Source organism: Onychostoma macrolepis, chromosome 22, assembly GCF_012432095.1.
Source record: "Onychostoma macrolepis isolate SWU-2019 chromosome 22, ASM1243209v1, whole genome shotgun sequence".
In the NCBI taxonomy this organism is placed as follows: domain Eukaryota; kingdom Metazoa; phylum Chordata; class Actinopteri; order Cypriniformes; family Cyprinidae; genus Onychostoma; species Onychostoma macrolepis.
The window spans coordinates 827,988-847,671 of NC_081176.1; the positions used below are offsets into that span (position 1 = coordinate 827,988).

The 19,684-nt window shown below is 41.7% G+C and overlaps 4 protein-coding genes across 5 annotated transcripts in view; 3 read left to right on the top strand and 1 right to left on the bottom strand.

The window, feature by feature from the left end:
- Positions 1–19,684, top strand: part of LOC131531276 (zinc finger protein 239-like) — a 160,115-nt gene that overhangs the window by 61,911 nt on the left and 78,520 nt on the right. The gene's annotated exons all lie outside the window — the stretch shown is intronic.
- Positions 1–19,684, top strand: part of LOC131531271 (zinc finger protein 239-like) — a 267,824-nt gene that overhangs the window by 13,130 nt on the left and 235,010 nt on the right. The gene's annotated exons all lie outside the window — the stretch shown is intronic.
- On the top strand, positions 1,042–17,422 carry LOC131531306 (NLR family CARD domain-containing protein 3-like). Its single transcript, XM_058761996.1, has 8 exons — positions 1,042–1,171; positions 1,645–1,779; positions 2,968–3,072; positions 3,570–3,654; positions 3,827–4,022; positions 4,246–4,697; position 6,103; positions 16,041–17,422. The coding sequence occupies exons 2-8, from the start codon at positions 1,736–1,738 to the stop codon at positions 17,420–17,422; spliced, it is 2,265 nt and encodes a 754-aa protein (XP_058617979.1). The 5' UTR covers positions 1,042–1,171; positions 1,645–1,735.
- LOC131530098 (ribonuclease inhibitor-like) overlaps positions 18,798–19,684 on the bottom strand; it is a 3,746-nt gene continuing 2,859 nt past the window's right edge. Inside the window, exon 4 of the mRNA XM_058760219.1 lies at positions 18,798–18,819. Within this exon, the coding sequence (XP_058616202.1) occupies positions 18,798–18,819 (22 nt within the window). The remainder of the gene's footprint in view (positions 18,820–19,684) is intronic.

The window sequence follows — 19,684 nt, forward strand, 5'->3', positions numbered from 1 at the left end:
AACGTGAGCAGAAGACTTGTGTATTGCACACGAATAGATTCAGGCAACCAGTGAAGATGAAATAGAATAGAGGTGATGTGAGCAGATTCTTTTGTGGAAGTTAACAGTCTGGCAGCAGAGTTTTGAATGTACTGCAGATGAAATATGGAGTGAGCTGGTAAGCCAGAGTAAAGAGCATCACAATAGTCAAGGCGAGTGGCAATAAACGCATGCACTAATGATTACGCATCTTTTCTATTGAGGAAAGGATTCAGTTTTTCTCTACAAGGAAAAACTTGTCTTTTGTTTTTCTGATTCTGATGCAGGATTTTGAGGACGGTGGTAAAGACAGGGATATGTAGATGAGCTCAAAATATTAGAGAATAAATTACACTGAGAGTAAATAAGACAGCTGTGGTATTTGTCATTTAAACTTATATTATATTAAAAAAACAGTGTTGTAAATCTTTAATAAGGGTACAGAAAGCAGTAAATAATGAAGAAGACTCTAAATTCATTAGTCAGTCTAATATTTCCTCATGTAGGATTTAAAATACATAAATTATAACTAAATTTTGGATTGTACAATTATAAAAATGCTAATTTTAGCTCTAAATAAGCAGTAAATTGCTGTTTTGTCTTTTTAAGCACATAAGTTTATGAGTTACAGTCTCAGTTTTTCTCTTTTAATAGACATTAGATTCAAAACTATTTAAACCTTAAATGACAGATTGTGAAAAGCACATATATCTACATCACAGCAACCTGTGAAACTGAACAGAGATGGTAAATTCAGAAAACAAGAAAAATAACTGGGCATTTTCTATTTGTATGTAGAAACTGAAAGTTCATTATAATTAATTGAGTTCTGAACTAATTCAAACACTGCACATTTAGCATGTTTTCTTTATCAATCACACCTGATTCAACTCATCAGCTCATTAGCAGCAACTCCAAGACCTGAAATGGGTGTCAGACAAAGCAGTGTTGGGGAACCTCTGGGCTAATCCATGCTGCATACTCCGGTACAGTAGGTGGCGGTATGTACCTGATAAATCATGATTGTAATCCGTCATAAAACCAAGAAGAAGAAGAAGAAGAAGAAGAAGAAGAAGAACAGAGATCACAAACCGAAAGTGATTTAAAGACTTCTGGATTCTGTTCCTACACAAGATCGTCTGAACTACTGCAAGTAAGTCTGAATACTTTCACGATTACAGTTATTTAGGAGAATGATGAACGGGTTTCAGAGCTATATGAAGCGTGGTTTGTTAAGTTATAACTTATACCTGTCGCCGAAGTAACAAACACCGAGAAACAGAAAGATATTAAAACAAACCGTTTAAAGACGACGCATATTTAACAAGTCTGTAATAATGTAGCATTAAGAATAATTATAAAAGTGTTATTTTATTTCCCCTTTTGAAACCCGAGCAAAACTAATCTTCTTTTAAACTTCTTAATGCTCCGAAAGTTGCTGCAGTAATGTTCATGTAAATAAAGGCATGTGTTGTGAGTGATCTGAAGAGATTATGATCCAGTTACATGGCAGTATATTTGTAGCATATGTTATTTTTATATTGATTGTTTGATAACTCAATCATTCACCACTAGTTCTTCTTCTTCATCATTTATTCTTCTGAACTCTCATGATCTTGATCTCAGACAGAGACACATTGTCATGTCCAGGTCCTGATGAGCATCTGATGGTCTTCAGAGACACAAAGATCTCAGTGTTGAGCTGTTCATCTGCAGTATGTCAGAGAAGAGAGGAAAGATGAGTCTCTCACAGAAACAGAGGTAAGACTGAGTCTGCTTTCACAGAAAACAACAACACACTTCAACAACAGTGTTTTCTCTCACTATTGTCATCTCAAATGCTTTGCAAAACAAAGTAGAACTTCCTATAAAAGTTTTAGATTGGTTAAAACAGGTTTAAAAATGATTGTTATATTTAATGATTATTCTTATGATTAAATAAAAACAAATAATTATTGACATTGATTATTATAAATGCAGAGTACAGAAAACTGCAGTGTGACGTGTTATCATGCAGGAGGCCTACAACTAGAAGTGTTTAGAAAGGTCTAAGGAAAAAAATACTGGGTTAAACACAACCCAGCGCTGTAAAATATGGACGAACCCAGCGATTGGGTTGTTTAGACCCAGAAGGTTGGGTTAAACATTTAACCTATTGGTTGAAAACAACCCAGCATGTGTTCTGTCCAATATTTACCCAGCACTGGGTTGTATTTAACCCAGCATTTTTAGTGTATATAATATTATAAAATAATGACTTTACCTCATTCTGTGACATGAAACCATGTCAGATCACAAAAGGAAGTTATTTCAAACACTCGAGTGATGTTATGAACTGAATTTGTAGAAAAAACATCAGTAAATGTTTGCTTTGTTGGACAACAGGTTTGTAAACAGGCTCAATCGGCACTTCAGCCTTTCATTAAAGATGAACTCTTGCTTGTAGAGCTTCAAGACATGGTACAGTAGTGTCCCAAATGAAAAAGTTCCGCTTGACTGTAAATAACTGTTTGTTTTATAAGACAGGTTTACATGGTCTTGAAGTATGATGTAGATGAGTTTGATTTTGATTAGTTGGTGTATATAATGGGAGGACCACATTAGAAGTGTCTGTGCTGAGAAAGTGAATGATGCTGAAGCTGTAAATAATGAAAGGATGGGTGAGTGTTGAAGCTGGGCTCAGTGCACTATTGCTAGGGAAGATATAAATGAGGGAGAAGAGAGACGACTGAGACTAAGGAGAATGTAGGTTAATGTGGCTCAATGGTAGAAATGAAGCTCGTGTGTTACGTGAGGATGCTGCTGCTGTGACAGAAGAGAGCTTGAACACTGGACTGTGATGGAAGGAGATTTATACTTTTCTGTTTTTTCCATTTGAGGTATATATTGTAGTTTCTGATTGTATTAAATAAAGGAAAAAAGCTCTCTCTCTGTTCTTTGTGTCATTAGTGTGAGATCAGGCTCACATGTGTCCAGCTCTGTGTCTGTGAAGAGTGACCGGTCAAAAGATCATCCACTGAACTTCAGTGAAGAAACACCATCAGCTGCTGAACGGTATTTCATGTGTTTTGTATTATATAGATAATTTCTCCACTGGGATATTTGTGATAGAAATTAACTAAATAAAACAATAAATCACAGATCATAATATCTGCTTTCCTTTTTATTGAAGTCTGTCTGGAGCTTCTTTCCAGTAAAACAATTACACAAGCAGCAACAAGGAGGCATACATTAACCATAGAGACATGAATATGTCCATCCATCTGTTTAATTAACATTTGCAGCATTAAAATATTTCAAAAAAGACTGAAGAACTCCTGTAATAGTTTTTTTTTTTTTTTTTTTCTATAATTTGTCATTAGTTCTCTCCTTATAGGACAGAAAAACTTAAATTTGCTCTGAAATAGAACCTTTTCTTTAACAGCATTAACTTATAGCTGCAGCATTAACAGCTGATGTTTGCTCTTTATCTTTAATTTAAACAAAAATGGCAAGAGATTTCTCTAATGATTTGCCTTAACTGCATTTAATTTTATTTGCCATTTTAACAGGCTGCAATATGAGACGTTAGACTCAGACTTCCAGATTAACAGCAACCACAAGAACTTCACAGACAAACTCCTAGGAATCTTCCAGGTAGGAAAAATACTTTCATGAATGTCTATATTTATAAGAAGCAAATTGGTTACTGGACAATGTTTCTTGTTTCTTTTACAAATATTTATAATTACTGATTTTATAATTTGTACCAAAATGAACGTGGATTTGGTTCAGTTGTGTTATTTTATTTATTTATTTTGCTTTGTAGGATCTTGAAAATAAAATAATCAAATTCATAAAAAATGAGCTGGAAATGTTTAAAAAAATATTACAAAAAGAGAACACACAAAACTTTGTGAAGGACTTTAATGAGAATAGATGCAGTAACAAAGAAGCAGCTCTTGATCTCACGCTCTGCTTCCTGAGAGAGATGAAGCAAGATGAAGCTGCTGATACTCTAGAAGGTAAGAGACTCTGTTCGCTGCTTCCAGCGCTGTTTCAATCTGTTTTCTGTTCTACGATCACTGTTATGACCCAGAGGAAGATCATTTGCTGTTCATATGCCTCTCATATTATGTTCATAACCTGCCCTGTCTCTTCCAATAACAGACTTCCTTTAGACTTCCACATTCTGCTCCGTACAAACCCAGAGACTAACCAATCTGTGTATTTTATTCCTGTGTTTAGATGAGCTGATCTTCATTCATCAGCTAAAATGTAGCCTAAAGAAGAAGTATCAATGTGTGTTTGAAGGAATTGCAAAGCAAGGTGACTCCACACTTCTGAATAACATCTACACAGATCTCTATATCACTCAGGGTTGTAGTGAACAGGTCAATACTGAACATGAGGTAAGACAGATTGAAGTTGCTTCCAGACGTCATGAATCGCAGGAGAGGCAGGTTGAATGCAAAAATTTGTTTGAAGCACCTGATCAAGACAAGCAGATCAGAACTGTACTGACAAAAGGAGTTGCTGGCATCGGAAAATCAGTCTCTGTGCAGAAGTTTGTTCTGGATTGGGCCGAAGGAAAAGAAAATCAAGATATCAGCTTCATATTTCCTCTTCCATTCAGAGAGATGAACTTAAAGGAGAAAGAAAAACTAAGTTTGATGGACCTTATAACTCAGTTTTTCCCAGTGTAACATCTGCTTATGATCCTTGATGGTCGTTGGGACTTTATGGCTTAGGGGACCCTTTTAGCCTTTTGACTTTTGCATATAAATTACTGACCTGGCCTCAGCGTTTACATTTATATGGGTACTAAATTGCAGATGGTCTTTATCACTATCAAAAGGATGCAAAAGGATCGACTAAGTGTCCTTATCAAGCTTCAAAAACATTCCACAGAAGGGGGGGGGTGACCCCCCGGACCAGACTAGTCTGTCTCCATGATTTCAAATACACATCACACACACACACACACCTAAAGACATTTTCTCTATTTAGGCCATAATTAAGCAGTTATAAATGTATCTGGTATATGCATGTGTTGTTTGTATGTTTCCTTATTATATTAGCCTAGTTACCACTCGTTATTCAGATTAGTAAGCTCTAAACACTCATATTTAGAGGTATGAAGGTATCTCTGGTTTAATACCTTTCAGATGTCTCTTTCTTGATATCAAAATGATCTGCTCTTTATTCCTCACACAATGATGTACACTATGTGATCATGAAATGCATCACACTATTCTTACTGTACTGTGGGGAAAATTACACCAGTCTCCAGATCAGTCGTAAAACATGCAAACGAGGTGTCAAGTGGGACAAAGAACATTTTCCCGCTGAAACTATGAGCCTTGTTATTGGTCAAACTAACCAAAATGGGTGTTACAGGAAACAGATAAAACTTCTCCCACACCAAAAGCCAAGGCTTCTCTTAACTGTCGGTGCCCGGAGACACACTTATCACCTTGGAAACCTCACGGCTCCCCTTCCGGGGGAGTCCGATATACTGGAAGTTTTAAACTCAGTAACTTTGTCAACTCACTTCGGACTAATCACCCATGACTGGAATGACGAAGCTTTCACTCCTAAAGGAATTCATCAGGAATCTACGCACCAGGATGCTTTACTCAGCTCCCACAAAACCCATGCAAGTAACCGCTTGTTAACTATCTAGATGCGCTTCTAGGCTTCGACCCCTTTTAATTAAGGTGATGTGATTATCTGATGGTTCGTAACAGGTTGTAGTCAGCTGATGTTAAAATCCTGCCATACTCTCTCTTGCGCGCGAGCGCTCCTTCTCTCTCTCTCCCTCTCTCTCTCTCTCTCTCTCTCTATATCTCTCTCTCCATGCCTTCCTTGCGTTGGCATCCATGTTTAATGTGTGTATGTCTGTGTCTAGTTCTATGTTACATGTTCCCCTGTAGTGTAGTTTAATAAACATCCATATGTATTCACACTTGGTTGTCTGTGTCTGCTGCTCTCAGAACGAAGTCACTTTAACGTCCGGTCTTGCTACAATGCTCGGAGCAATGCTTCAGTAAGGAAATTATTTGTCGTGACCATAGGAATAATTTTCCTTAGACTCAGTAGAAGGGTCCGTACTGCGGACGAACTAATCATTTTATTGTACTATTAATACTACAGCTAATTCCTGAAGATGGATATATAAATGATAACCCGTTATGATTAATTATGTTCATCTCATAAAGCAAATATGCTACAGTTTGGTGGAGAATGCGGGCCACGTTTTAAACCTAGTTCTGTGAGCAGACTCAGTAACAATTGTGTGTTTCTTATGTGTGTTTATTCAAACTATCCAACGGCGTCTTTTGTGAATGAATGTAGGCTACACGCCCACTTTCCGTGCCTTAACAGTTCTCGAGTTTCTCGCTGAGAAACCAGCCGCTGTTAATGACTTAAGTTAACTGCAGTTTATAAATTTGACCCTATAAAACGAAACCTTTTATAGTGTGTCTTAATGCTATTTTAACCGCCCTAAATCGAGCGAAGAAAGCCTCTTTTAGCGCGAAGAAGATTGCGGCGATGTTCCTCGCTTATCTTAAAATTAAGGCCTTGTATTATATATAGCTAGATTGATGCCATTGGTGTTCGATGCCATACAACTAGACTATTACTCCCGTGGGTTTAACCATTAGCGTAGCTAACTAATGCGTGCCCCTCGCCCGATCACGGAGCAACATTAATCTTACTGCAGGTCAGTGTCAGATTAATGATAACCGGAGTCTTAAAATCTTGATCAAGTATGTTGCAACAACCGCATAAGTCCCATATATCTGGCGAAGAAATCCCAGATCGGCAGCGTATAAATATATATAAATATTTTTATATTAAAGTTATGATCTTGGGCGAAGAATCCCCATTTTCAGTTTTGAACAGCATAAGTCCCATATATCTGGCGAAGAAATCCCAGATCGGCAGCGCGTATAAATATATATATATAAATATTGTTTACATTAAAGTTATGATCTTGGGCGAAGAATCCCCATTTTCAGTTTTGAACGGCATAAGTCCCATATCCAACTAGTAAATGTCAGATCGGCAGCGCATAGAGTTTTAGATTAAATCTATTTGATATTGGGTAAAGAAAATCCCCACTTTCGGGTTTCGTTGTAAATCACAGAAGTCTCTCCTGAACAGATAAAATCTCTTCAGGACAGCGGCTTAAATTTTAGCTGTGTGATTAAAAAAAAAAAAGTCTCACTACAGTATTTAATCTGCTTATTGTCGCGTATCATTGCATTCATATTAATCCACTGATGTGATGCAATTGGTCGATTTAATGGTGTAATGTTTTGCCATTGTCTGTGAAGTGAACGCGCTGTGTAAGTTATGAATGAAGTGTGAACGACAGGTCACGCCTGGATGAGCGCGAGATTCCCATGCATGTTTACATCTGGCTCAAGTGCTTCGCGCACACCGGTTGTTAAGCGTGCATCGGTTTCTTAGCAACGTCTGACCCCGGAAGGCGATAGCGAGCCCTTTCCGGTTCAAACTCAAGACAGCGCATACGTCACAGACTAATGTAAACAGACCATTGCATGTAGCTGAAGCTACCGCGCTTAACGGCCCTACATGGATAGAAGCTAAAGCCCCTTATCTCAGCTGTTAGCTGTTAGCTTCCGACTGACACTTAGAGACAGTGTGTAAAGTGTAACAGTACTCCTACCTCTACAGTTTCTTTCTGTTCCACCTTCTGTTGGGCTATCAATTACTTTGGTCTCCCCCACATGCTTAGGTTGTTTTGTGTATTTTATTTTACTGTGTTATTTGCAGCAATTATTTATTTATTTTATTTGGGCTTATTTTATTTCATCTACTCCAGTCTGTAGTTAGGTCTAGCTACACCTATTGAGCAAAATTGAATTTACTTAGATTTTAAATCTATTTAAAACAATTTTCCATTTACTTTCCTACGCAATTAGGACATTTTAACTTTGTTTTCAATTTTCAATTTTATTTTGTTACCCTTTTCCTCTCCTTCCTCTATAGGCATAGGTAATGCTAGCCACTGCGGTGCACAATGAGCCTTCAAATCTATTAGTGGCCCACCGTCACACGCCTGATTCCCTTGCTCATTGGCATCAAGCTGCTTCATCCTAGACGCTTAATCTTTCTGTTGTCCCTCTCAATGTTCCCTGTCAGGTAGCATGCCCCCTGGTGCTTGGCAGTAAGCTGACGAGTCATCCATGGGGAATTCTCGGGGACTGGACTCGTCTGCCTGACCTACCCGACATGTACTGGGGCGCCTCGGATACCTCTGGCCCTGTACTCCGAGTGGCAACACGCAGCACGACATCAGCAATGGGGTACCTCAAGTGTTGTATCAACCATACTGACTGACACATAAGGGCAATTTTGGTTAATTACCCTGTGAAGTTACACGGTGGTCCACCCTTTTGAGAGGAGCGAACTCATCCATAGTTCGAGGCCCAAAAGGGGTCCGTGTAACTTGGGACCCACAGGCGAAACCCAATTTTGGCTGTGCCAGCTAGTCGTTGAGCCTCCCTCACTTGAGTGATGGAACATTGTGCCAAAAGGCATTGCTGTTTGAGTGGTTGCCACCGGGTGCCATGGGTGCGAGTGATCAGGAGCCCCTGCAGTTGCGTGCTCGGGAGAGTCAAGGGAGACGGCCCAACCACTGGGGCTCACCCGAGTGACCTCAGCTCATCACCAAGCCTAACAACACCTAAGATATAGCCACTCACTCAATATGAAACGTGAAGAGGACTAGAGAGCCTCTCTGCTTTAGCGTGCTTGGTCTGTCCAGCTATCTCTCATCACCTCCCTAGGCAGTACAAGAGCCCGCTCCGCAGTCCTTGTCACAGCCCCTAGAGGTGGTAGTAAGCCCTTGATTTCCCACTATTCCTTTCTAAATTTGAACTTTGATTTGTTTTATTAATTTTGGTTCTGTTTGTTTTGGTTGTTTTTGTGTGCCCGGAGACCGAACCTGTTTGAACCATCAGAAAATACTTGGTAATAACATTGATAAACCAAATAGCCTAAGTCATTAAATGACCCCCTAGGTTATCACCCACCAACAGTGTTACCCATAGTTTTCGGGTGCTCACTCACACCAATTATTCACTCCTGCCTTATCAGCCACGATATGTAAGCGTTTAGTTTGCGTCACTAACTGATCACACCAGTTAATCATGCAACACATAGCCCAAATATTTTAGCTCACTAAATCTGTGCGGACTTGCATTGGTGTTTTGTGTTTTTCCCTCTCCACCTGTGTTCCACCTGTGTCCAGATCATCCGGCTTAGCTAAGCACTGCAACAGACGCCCTCCGGTCCGGGACCACTCCTGATCTACAGCACCTGAGCAAAACAGCTGGATGACAACCTGAACCGGCAGACAGACCATGATCAAACCAGGGCTACAGCCACAGAGAGCCAGCCAGGATCATCGGTGCCATTGCCTACAACCGCATCATCCAGTTAAAGCCAAACGAAAGATGCTTCAACCACAAGGAGGCCCGGAGGACCGGGAGCGTGCAGAACCGCCAGACCAGCAAATTACAGCGGATGAAGAGGACAAGGAGCTACAAGAGGAAGTAGAAAGTTTCAGGATGCCTCTACAAAACCCACACAGACACTGAGCACAGAGAGCAGCTGGAATAGAAGCCAGAGAGGCTCCAGCAGGCTAAAGCTCTCTTAAGTAATGACCCAGGCGAACTGAAACAATGCCTGTGAATGCCACCTGCAAGCAGCCCGAGCTGAAATCCAAGTCTCTGCTCAGCGACGAGGCAACTTCAAACATCAACCAACGAAGCCAAGGCAAACTCAATGTCACAAATGAACTGAAATAGGCTTGCAGACCACAAGGTGAACAGAAAGGGAAAACACAACACAGAATTTCCCCTGACAAGCAGGCCCAGGCCCACTGTTCACACCTCACCTGCCAGCAACCACAGGTGGGGCAGGGACCCTTCCAGAGCATCACTGCAGATACAGACACCGTGTGGCCCCACATACCCCAACCAACTGGCCTGCAGAAGGCCACCACACTTGCCTGCCTGCAAAACATGAACTTTTATGCTCGAACTCTGCCCAATGTGACCACACGAGACAGACTATCTGCTCAGGATCACCTCCAACCTTGAAACACAACATCCTGTACCAGCAGTCTGAAACTGTCAAAGCGGATTACAAAACTTATAAGAAGCCTGCTACAGCCAGCTCTGAGTCTACGGCAGACAACAGAACAGGCCACAAGGGAGGAAGGCCTCAACTCCAGAACCTTCCTCCTCCCAAAAATCCGCATCACATTGTGAGTCACCATTCAAGCGCCATGGTCTTCCCCGCACAATGACCACCTGACATCTGCGGAACTCAGCCCATATGGCCTACAGACAACACAGCGCTGCCTCCATAAAGACTGTTAAAATCCTGCCTATCCCTGCACAGTACCCAGAACGGACTCTGGAGAGCACACGGGCCAGCAACAGAGATCCTGAGGACATAAAACGAACTGATCCTGCAGTGGCCTCCCCAGCAGGGCAAACAGGATATATCAGACTATCAAACTCCTTTTAACTACGAGTGGCATAAGAAACCAACAACTTACCAGAAAGCCCTCCTACTAAAAGAAACGCCCAGATCTTGTCAAACAGTCTCTCACCACAGAGACATCCATCCTAACACCAGATGGCACCCAAACAGCACATCAGCAGACGGCTGACCGCCCACGACAAGCCAAAAGAAACACACGGTCAACTCTCCTGCACCTGACCATCAGCTCCATGAGACCGTACACCCGGTACACAACCCAAATGGACACCGCCCTCGTTTCACCAACATGAACCTGCCGGATGGTTTTGAGCCCAAGGGACTTTAAGCATTCAGAGAATTAGCCTCAAGTGCGGGAACGCTCACACTTCCAGCCAGCCAACTCATCTGAAGTGCACAGCCAGGACACAGAGATAAGCACTGACATCTCAGCTGGTCGCGAGAACTCAGTTTCAAGGTCAGACCAGCCCACGACCCAGACTCCTCCTGCCTTTGCATCTTGAAAGGCACATCACTGTGATAGATGCTTCATCAGAAAGTCAACACAGTTCCCAACCAGCAGGAACAGCATAGCCGTGATGGTGCCTCTCCCAAGCACCAGACAGAGCACTGAGCAACAAACCTGAAATTTCACCAGCAGAAACCCTCGTGACACGTCCCAGCTCTTCTCAGAGCTGAACAGTGTGGCTACATCTGAGACAGTATAGAGATCTTGAGTATCCTAAAGGAACTCATTCAGAGGAGGCCCGCAAAAGAGGCAAAATGGGCAGTACAGACTCCTTATAAGTGTGAGAACTGGAATGGATGACCGCCCAAAATGCCCACCAGCTGAACACTCACCCAGATCTCTGCTAACCAACCACTGACCACAGAGCCAGCCGTTCCATCGCCAGGTAATGGCATCACCCAGCCACCTCAGCTGATGGCTGCACATCCAGGTTGATCCAACACCTGTCAGCATACCGGTCACCACACAAACCCGATACCAGGACTTCTGAGGGACCCAATCGAAAACCAGGAAACAGCATGTTGGAAAACAAGGCGAGACTTGGAGTTCTGGTGACACTGGAGTAAATCCAACTTTTATGTCACTTCCAACTCTTGGGCAGACCCCAAGCTGAAGCTCAGAAACAGAACTGAACTCTTAAGGCCCAAAGGTGTGCACGGAACATGCAACCATACATGCATACCACCTTCTCAGTGATAAAGAGCTGCTGGGTCACATTGACCCTTTGCTGAAAGTGAGACAGCCGAAACTCTGGGCTGAAGTGCAAGAACCCCAGCCACTCCAGCCAGACAGGTCACCTAGACAGACTGTCAGGTCACAGAGGTCACGGGAAAATCTCACAGCCAGCCATGAGGACATGGCCTGAAGCCTCACACGCTTCAAAGCACTCACCGAACACACACCAGACCTGCCTTCGCAAGCAAGTGCACAAGTTTCCTATGAGACCTTGCAACCCCCTGGAGAAGCCCTGTAAAGTGCAAGAACGTCTGGCCAGACCATACCAGACGTTTACATCGGCAAAAATATGAGACTGCAGTACCAGCATACACAAAAGGGGAACGGACAGCCAGAGTGTGACACACAGACAGCGTGGCCAAACCCTCAAACACACCCTTCAAGGGGATGGAGGGAACCTGGCCCCACTCTGAGCCACACCCCCTTTTCTAAGAGACATCCTGCACCTGTCGACAACTGCCAGTGCCAAAGCTGCTCTTCACAAGAAGCAACGATGCAGAGCTCATGTCAGCTATGTGGACTCACTCAAGACCACATTACATCATCAAACTCAAATGGCATCTGCACTCTACACCATGCCTGACTTACCCTCATCCCAAGGAGTTTCATCTTACAGCTGGATTCACCAACTACTGCCTTAGTCCTGGTCTACACCAACAACATGGCCAGAACTAAAGGGGGGTTGCCCACTTCAGCAGAACACTGCTCCCACCGGGGCACTAACTACTCAGATGACAAAAGAGCCCAGCTCTGCACTTCACGAATCATCCAGTGATTCTCCAGTCTCCCACAATGAACAGGAAGCCAGTCAAGCACCAACACCTGTATCAGGCATGCAACAACATCACAAGTGTATGGCATGGTGAGCTACGGCCTCAACCAAGACCCACCCACCCACCCACCCATGACATGGCAACCATAACCAGAATGAAACCAACTTTCACCTCCAGGGTACCCACCTCGCAGCCCTGACACTAACTTAAGAGCTATCCATAAATGTCATTGCCTAAATGCAAACCCCTGACTGAACAATAAAGCTTATGCTTTACCACCTCCCGGACCCCTCCAACCACCCTATCACATCTACTCGACCTGCTGCTGCTCCAGCCCTCAAACTGCGGCATGACATCACACACATGCTACATGTGCTGGGCAACATTCCATAATATGTCCCTGATGCCCACTCTGCGCCAAAGCTTGTGGTGACACAGCGACAAAGGGGGGTCAGGTTAATGCATACCCACAACGCACCATGTGCTGGACACCACAGTACCAGAGACACTTATAAGACACTAAAAAAAAAAGTGGCATACGGGGCTAGCATAAAGCAAGATGTGGCGGAATATGTCAGAGCATGTCAGGTTGCTGTCAATTCAAACAGCAAGCCTGAACCACAAAGCCCACTACAACGCACTCCACTTTGGGTTTGCAATCACTGAAATGACACTTAGCTGTTTCACCACATATGGGCCGATAACACTATACAGATCTGTGTCAGTCCTCACTTTCCAGTCTGCCAGCATGTCACAGAAAGCAAACCCCACAGGAGGAGATGTGAACACCTGACTAAGAGGCATTACAGAGAGCCTCACCCTAAAGACCATTGAACTTTTAATATTCTGAGTAATAGTCACGATCCGGAAGAGACTCCTGACACACGACTCAAGCCAGAATCACCACCACGGGAGCTAAACAAGGCCATCAGTTCCTTAAGCTACGCCTCAAAGCCCAGCTGACACTACGCGACAAGCACAGCACCCATCTGCAAAAGGAACCGACACATGGCCAAAACCCGCATAGACAAACTGGCAGTGAAAGTCCAGGATGGCTTCAGGCATCAGACCACTGAGTTCCTGAGAGAGCTGTTGCACATCTCACGCTTCACAGACAAGCTCAAGTGAAGACTCAGGATAAACTCAAGGTACCAGGTGGAGTGAAACCGGAAACAAAGAAAAAAGTCGAACAGCTCCAAGAAGCCCTTGCAGTTGCTGAACGTGACCGACAAGAACTAAAGGCTTCCCAGAAAGACATGAGAAGACATCTACAGTCTGCAGAACAGCTACTAGAGGAAGCTAAAACTGACCTTAAAACAAAGACTCTAAGATAAATGCTCTGGAAGACCACCTGAAAAGGAATTAGAGCCAAGAAAAGTGGAGCCCTCATCAGCATCACCACCGCTGAGCAGAACGGAGTCCCCCATCCAAGAAATGCTACACACTGGAAGAAGTGAATGGCCGCAAACCAAAGCATCGCCAGCCCTCACCATAGAACTCTTCCCTTCTAGCAAAAGAAGAAAGCCTCTCCATGCAGACCCCGAAACTGCACGAGACGACTCCCAAAGACCTTGACAAACTGGCTAAAACATCACCCAGTTTGACCAAACACTACAGAAGGCCAAGATATCCAGAAGTGGAAGCTCACGCGACTGACAGAGACAGGTTACACCTCCTCAGACCCACATCCAGTCCTGAGAGTCAACCTGATGCAAAGGTCCATGAACAGGTGCACAGCTGCACGCCCTCAGACTTTCAAACGGAACCACTGGAGAAGAGGGGCCCAGGCAGAGACACTGCTGAACCTGAACAAGGTTAACACCCAAGCTGAGGAAAAGTAGAAACCACCTGTCATCAGTCATTTGTGATCCACCTGCCATCTGACCATCATGATCCACTGTTGGCTGAAGATGTCTCCAGGTGAACACTTTCAGCCAAAAGGGGGGATTCTGTAACATCTGCTTATGATCCTTGATGGTCGTTGGGACTTTATGGCTTAGGGGACCCTTTTAGCCTTTTGACTTTTGCATATAAATTACTGACCTGGCCTCAGCGTTTACATTTATATGGGTACTAAATTGCAGATGGTCTTTATCACTATCAAAAGGATGCAAAAGGATCGACTAAGTGTCCTTATCAAGCTTCAAAAACATTCCACAGAAGGGGGGGGGTGACCCCCCGGACCAGACTAGTCTGTCTCCATGATTTCAAATACACATCACACACACACACACACCTAAAGACATTTTCTCTATTTAGGCCATAATTAAGCAGTTATAAATGTATCTGGTATATGCATGTGTTGTTTGTATGTTTCCTTATTATATTAGCCTAGTTACCACTCGTTATTCGTATTAGTAAGCTCTAAACACTCATATTTAGAGGTATGAAGGTATCTCTGGTTTAATACCTTTCAGATGTCTCTTTCTTGATATCAAAATGATCTGCTCTTTATTCCTCACACAATGATGTACACTATGTGATCATGAAATGCATCACACTATTCTTACTGTACTGTGGGGAAAATTACACCAGTCTCCAGATCAGTCGTAAAACATGCAAACGAGGTGTCAAGTGGGACAAAGAACATTTTCCCGCTGAAACTATGAGCCTTGTTATTGGTCAAACTAACCAAAATGGGTGTTACAGGGAAACAGATAAAACTTCTCCCACACCAAAAAGCCAAGGCTTCTCTTAACTGTCGGTGCCCCGGAGACACACTTATCACCTTGGAAACCTCACGGCTCCCCTTCCGGGGGAGTCCGATATACTGGAAGTTTTAAACTCAGTAACTTTGTCAACTCACTTCGGACTAATCACCCATGACTGGAATGACGAAGCTTTCACTCCTAAAGGAATTCATCAGGAATCTACGCACCAGGATGCTTTACTCAGCTCCCACAAAACCCATGCAAGTAACCGCTTGTTAACTATCTAGATGCGCTTCTAGGCTTCGACCCCTTTTAATTAAGGTGATGTGATTATCTGATGGTTCGTAACAGGTTGTAGTCAGCTGATGTTAAAATCCTGCCATACTCTCTCTTGCGCGCGAGCGCTCCTTCTCTCTCTCTCTCTCTCTCTCTCTCTCTATATCTCTCTCTCCATGCCTTCCTTGCGTTGGCATCCATGTTTAATGTGTGTATGTCTGTGTCTAGTTCTATGTTACATGTTCCCCTGTAGTGTAGTTTAATAAACATCCATATGTATTCACACTTGGTTGTCTGTGTCTGCTGCTCTCAGAACGAAGTCACTTTAACGTCCGGTCTTGCTACAATGCTCGGAGCAATGCTTCAGTAAGGAAATTATTTGTCGTGACCATAGGAATAATTTTCCTTAGACTCAGTAGAAGGGTCCGTATCATGGACGAACTAATCATTTTATTGTACTATTAATACTACAGCTAATTCCTGAAGATGGATATATAAATGATAACCCGTTATGATTAATTATGTTCATCTCATAAAGCAAATATGCTACACCAGAGACAAAAGGACTGAAGTTTACAAGAAGAAATCATTTCAAAGTCCTGTTTATTCTCGATGGATTGGATGAATGTCGACTTCCTGTAAACTTTAAGGATAATGAGACGTGGTTTGATGTATCATCACCAGCCTCTCTGGATGTTCTCCTAACGAACCTCATCAAGGGAAATCTGCTTCGTTCTGCTCTCATCTGGATCACCACCAGACCAGCAGCTGCCAGTAAGATTCCTCCTGACTGTATCGACCGGCTGACAGAGATACGAGGATTCAATGATGCACAAAAGGAGGAGTACTTCAGAAAAAGAATCACGGATGAGAATCAGGCCAAAGAAATCATTGATCATGTTAAACAATCAAAGAGTCTCTTTATCATGTGCCACATCCCAGTCTTCTGCTGGATTTCAGCCACTGTTCTCCAGAACATTTTAGAGGAGAAAATAAATAATGTTGTGAAAAATAATCAGGCTGATGATGCCTCCAAAACACTGCAGGAGTCAAATACTGAAGACACTCCTAAGACTCTGACACAAATGTACACACACTTTCTCAGATTTCAGATCCAGCAGAGCAGACGAAAGTATGATGGAGAATACACACCAGATGTTTCCTGGGATAAAGATGCCATCTATTCACTGGGGAAACTGGCATTTGATCAGCTGGAAAGAAACAATGTGATCTTCTATGACACAGATCTGAAAGCCTGTGGTATTGACGTCTATAAGGCATCAGTGTACTCAGGCATGTGTACCCAGATCTTTAAGGAGGAAACAGGGATTGTTCTTGGTACCATGTACTGCTTCGTTCACTTGAGCATTCAAGAGTTTATTGCAGCTCTTTATGCACATCTGTTTCTAGTCATAAAGCAGAGAAGTATATTTGTTCATGAGTCTACAGAACATGAAAACAAAAGTGAAACCATGATTGATTTGCTCAAGACTGCAGTGGACAAGGCACTAGAGAGTGATAATGGACACCTGGATCTTTTTCTTCGATTCCTCCTTGGTTTGTCACTCCAGTCCAATCAGAGACTCTTACAGGGTCTGTTCACAGAGCGAAATGGAAATGACCAGAGCAAAAAAGAAATAGTCCAGTACATCAAGCAGAAATGTGAAGCTGATCTGTCTACAGAGAGATCCATCAATCTGTTCTACTGTCTGAATGAACTGAACGACCAAACTCTGGTGAAAGAGATTCAGACCCACCTTAGCAAAGGAAGTCTCTCATCTGCTGATCTTTCACCTGCCCAGTGGTCTGCTTTGGCCTTTGTGTTGTTAACATCAGAGGAGGAGCTGGAGGAGTTTGAGCTTCAGAAATTCAAGAAATCAGACGAGTGTCTCATTAGATTATCAGCAGTCATCAAAACCTCCAAAAGAGCTCTGTAAGTTCATATTTTTTTTTGCTTTCATCCTGAAAAATACATTTGTCTAGGGTTCCCATGCATCCTGGAAAACCTGGAAAATCAATTAGTGAAAACTTGTTCTGCAAAATTATTTTACAAATATTTTTGTGTTTTTCTTTAATTGTTTCAAGGAGAACAAAACGTTTCGTTCTCAGCTAATGTTAGTAGATGGTTAGTCCATCAAATTTTTGCAGTAAATGTCAACAGATAATCAGCTACCTAATGATTCTGATTTTATTTTAATGTATAATTCCAGCCTTTCTGCAGTATCAGTAGAACCAAATACCGGATCAGTGTGGTATTCGCTGATAGGCTGCTGCTTTCAAACATTCCTGTGCATATTTATTGTGAGCATTGTGTTTTTACAACATCTTTTACAGCATTGTGCATTGTAGACGATGTTGAGCACATGATCGCAATGGTAAAGGTGTTTAATCAGAATTCACTCAGTAATAGGGCTGTCGCGATTCGTTGATTTTATTCGATTTTTAAAAATCTTCGACTTCATTTTGCTGGCGTCGACTAACCGGCAAAATACCGGAAGTGGCGCATTTCACGGATGAGAATCCATACTACTCAGTAATGCTTTTCTTTGAAACCAAGGAAGTAGCACTTTCAAATGTATAATTCATTGTAATTAAAGCTATAGATGACACATAATTATTATTTGTATTTAGCAAATGCATTCTATCTAATTATTCTGTAATCGTATTTCTCTTGTAGGTTAAATGATTGTGGCTTAACAGACAAAAGCTGTTCAGCTCTGGCTACAGTTCTTGGATCAGATTCCAGTCTGAAAGAGCTGAACATGAACAATAATAATCTGCAGGATTCAGGAGTGAAGCTGCTCTGCACTGGACTGCAAAATATGAAGTGTCATTTGGAGATACTGAGGTAAGTTTTGTGATTTGATCTGGCATTGACTAAACTGACACATTGTGCTATACTGTTTACAGAATGTATTTGGTTATGTTCAAGGTAGGGATAACTTAACATACATTTGATGGTTCATTTGTATCTGATAATGCATATATGTTTGTATATAATTGGATATCAAAAGCTAACATAAGATGTTTTCAGGCTATTGTTATTTTTGTATTACATTTACTGATATAATATACTGTATGAGAGTTCAAGGTTTTCCTCTTGAAGTCTGGACAATTTTTATAGTTTGCTTAAAATAAGTATCCTCTAAAACAAACTACATGAATAATGAAAATGTTCTCTCATGATGAAAAAGAAAAAGTTAACTAGTAAAGTAAAAACATGTTATATAGCACTTTATACAATTCAGATAGTTTCAAAGCTGCTTTACAGGTATAAACAAGAAAATAGTGAATCAGTGATGAAAACAGAATTCAATTCTGCTGCAAAGTAACTCTAAAAAGACAATAGGAAATAGTCATTATTCAGTTAAAATCAGTTTAATGTTGATTCAGTTTGGTTCAGTAAATATGTAAAGTCCATCAATTTAAGAGTGAGTTTAATTCATTTATAAAGCAGCTGTGGAGAAAAACTGTGACAACATCAGCTCAGTTCAGTTCTCATCCAATAATTTCTATTTTAGTATTTCATATAATATATAGTTACATGCTATATGTTGGATATTTCTGTCAGGGCCACTATCATCAAACATAATGACAATTTAATGTAACAACATAATTCAGGATGAAGTCTGACTCAATGAGGAATATCAGAAGGCCAAGTCCTGACTGCTGAATAATACTGAATGGACCTTATATAAGGAAGTAGTGATAGGCTTTGTATTCCTATAGGTAGACGTGAATCAGCTGATGCTTAAATTATTAACCTCAGAGACCTCAAGATAATAGAGCAGCACTTTTAAATGTATAACTCATTGCCATTAATGATATACACCTATTATTAATTTACATATTTTAAGTTTTATTCAAGCATGCTAGTTTGTTTTATCTAGGAAATTTGAATCAATTAAATATACTGTGTATATATTAAAATTTTGTTCATGTAAAAATAATTGGTATAAATTAAATTTTTGTATTTAACAAATATATTGCATGTATCTAACTCTGTGATTTGTTTTATTTCTCTTGTAGGCTAAATGATTGTGGCTTAACAGACAAAAGCTGTTCAGCTCTGGCTACAGTTCTTGGATCAGATTCCAGTCTGAAAGAGCTGAACATGAGCAATAATAACCTGCAGGATTCAGGAGTGAAGCAGCTCTGCACTGGACTGCAAAATATGAAGTGTCATTTGGAGATACTGA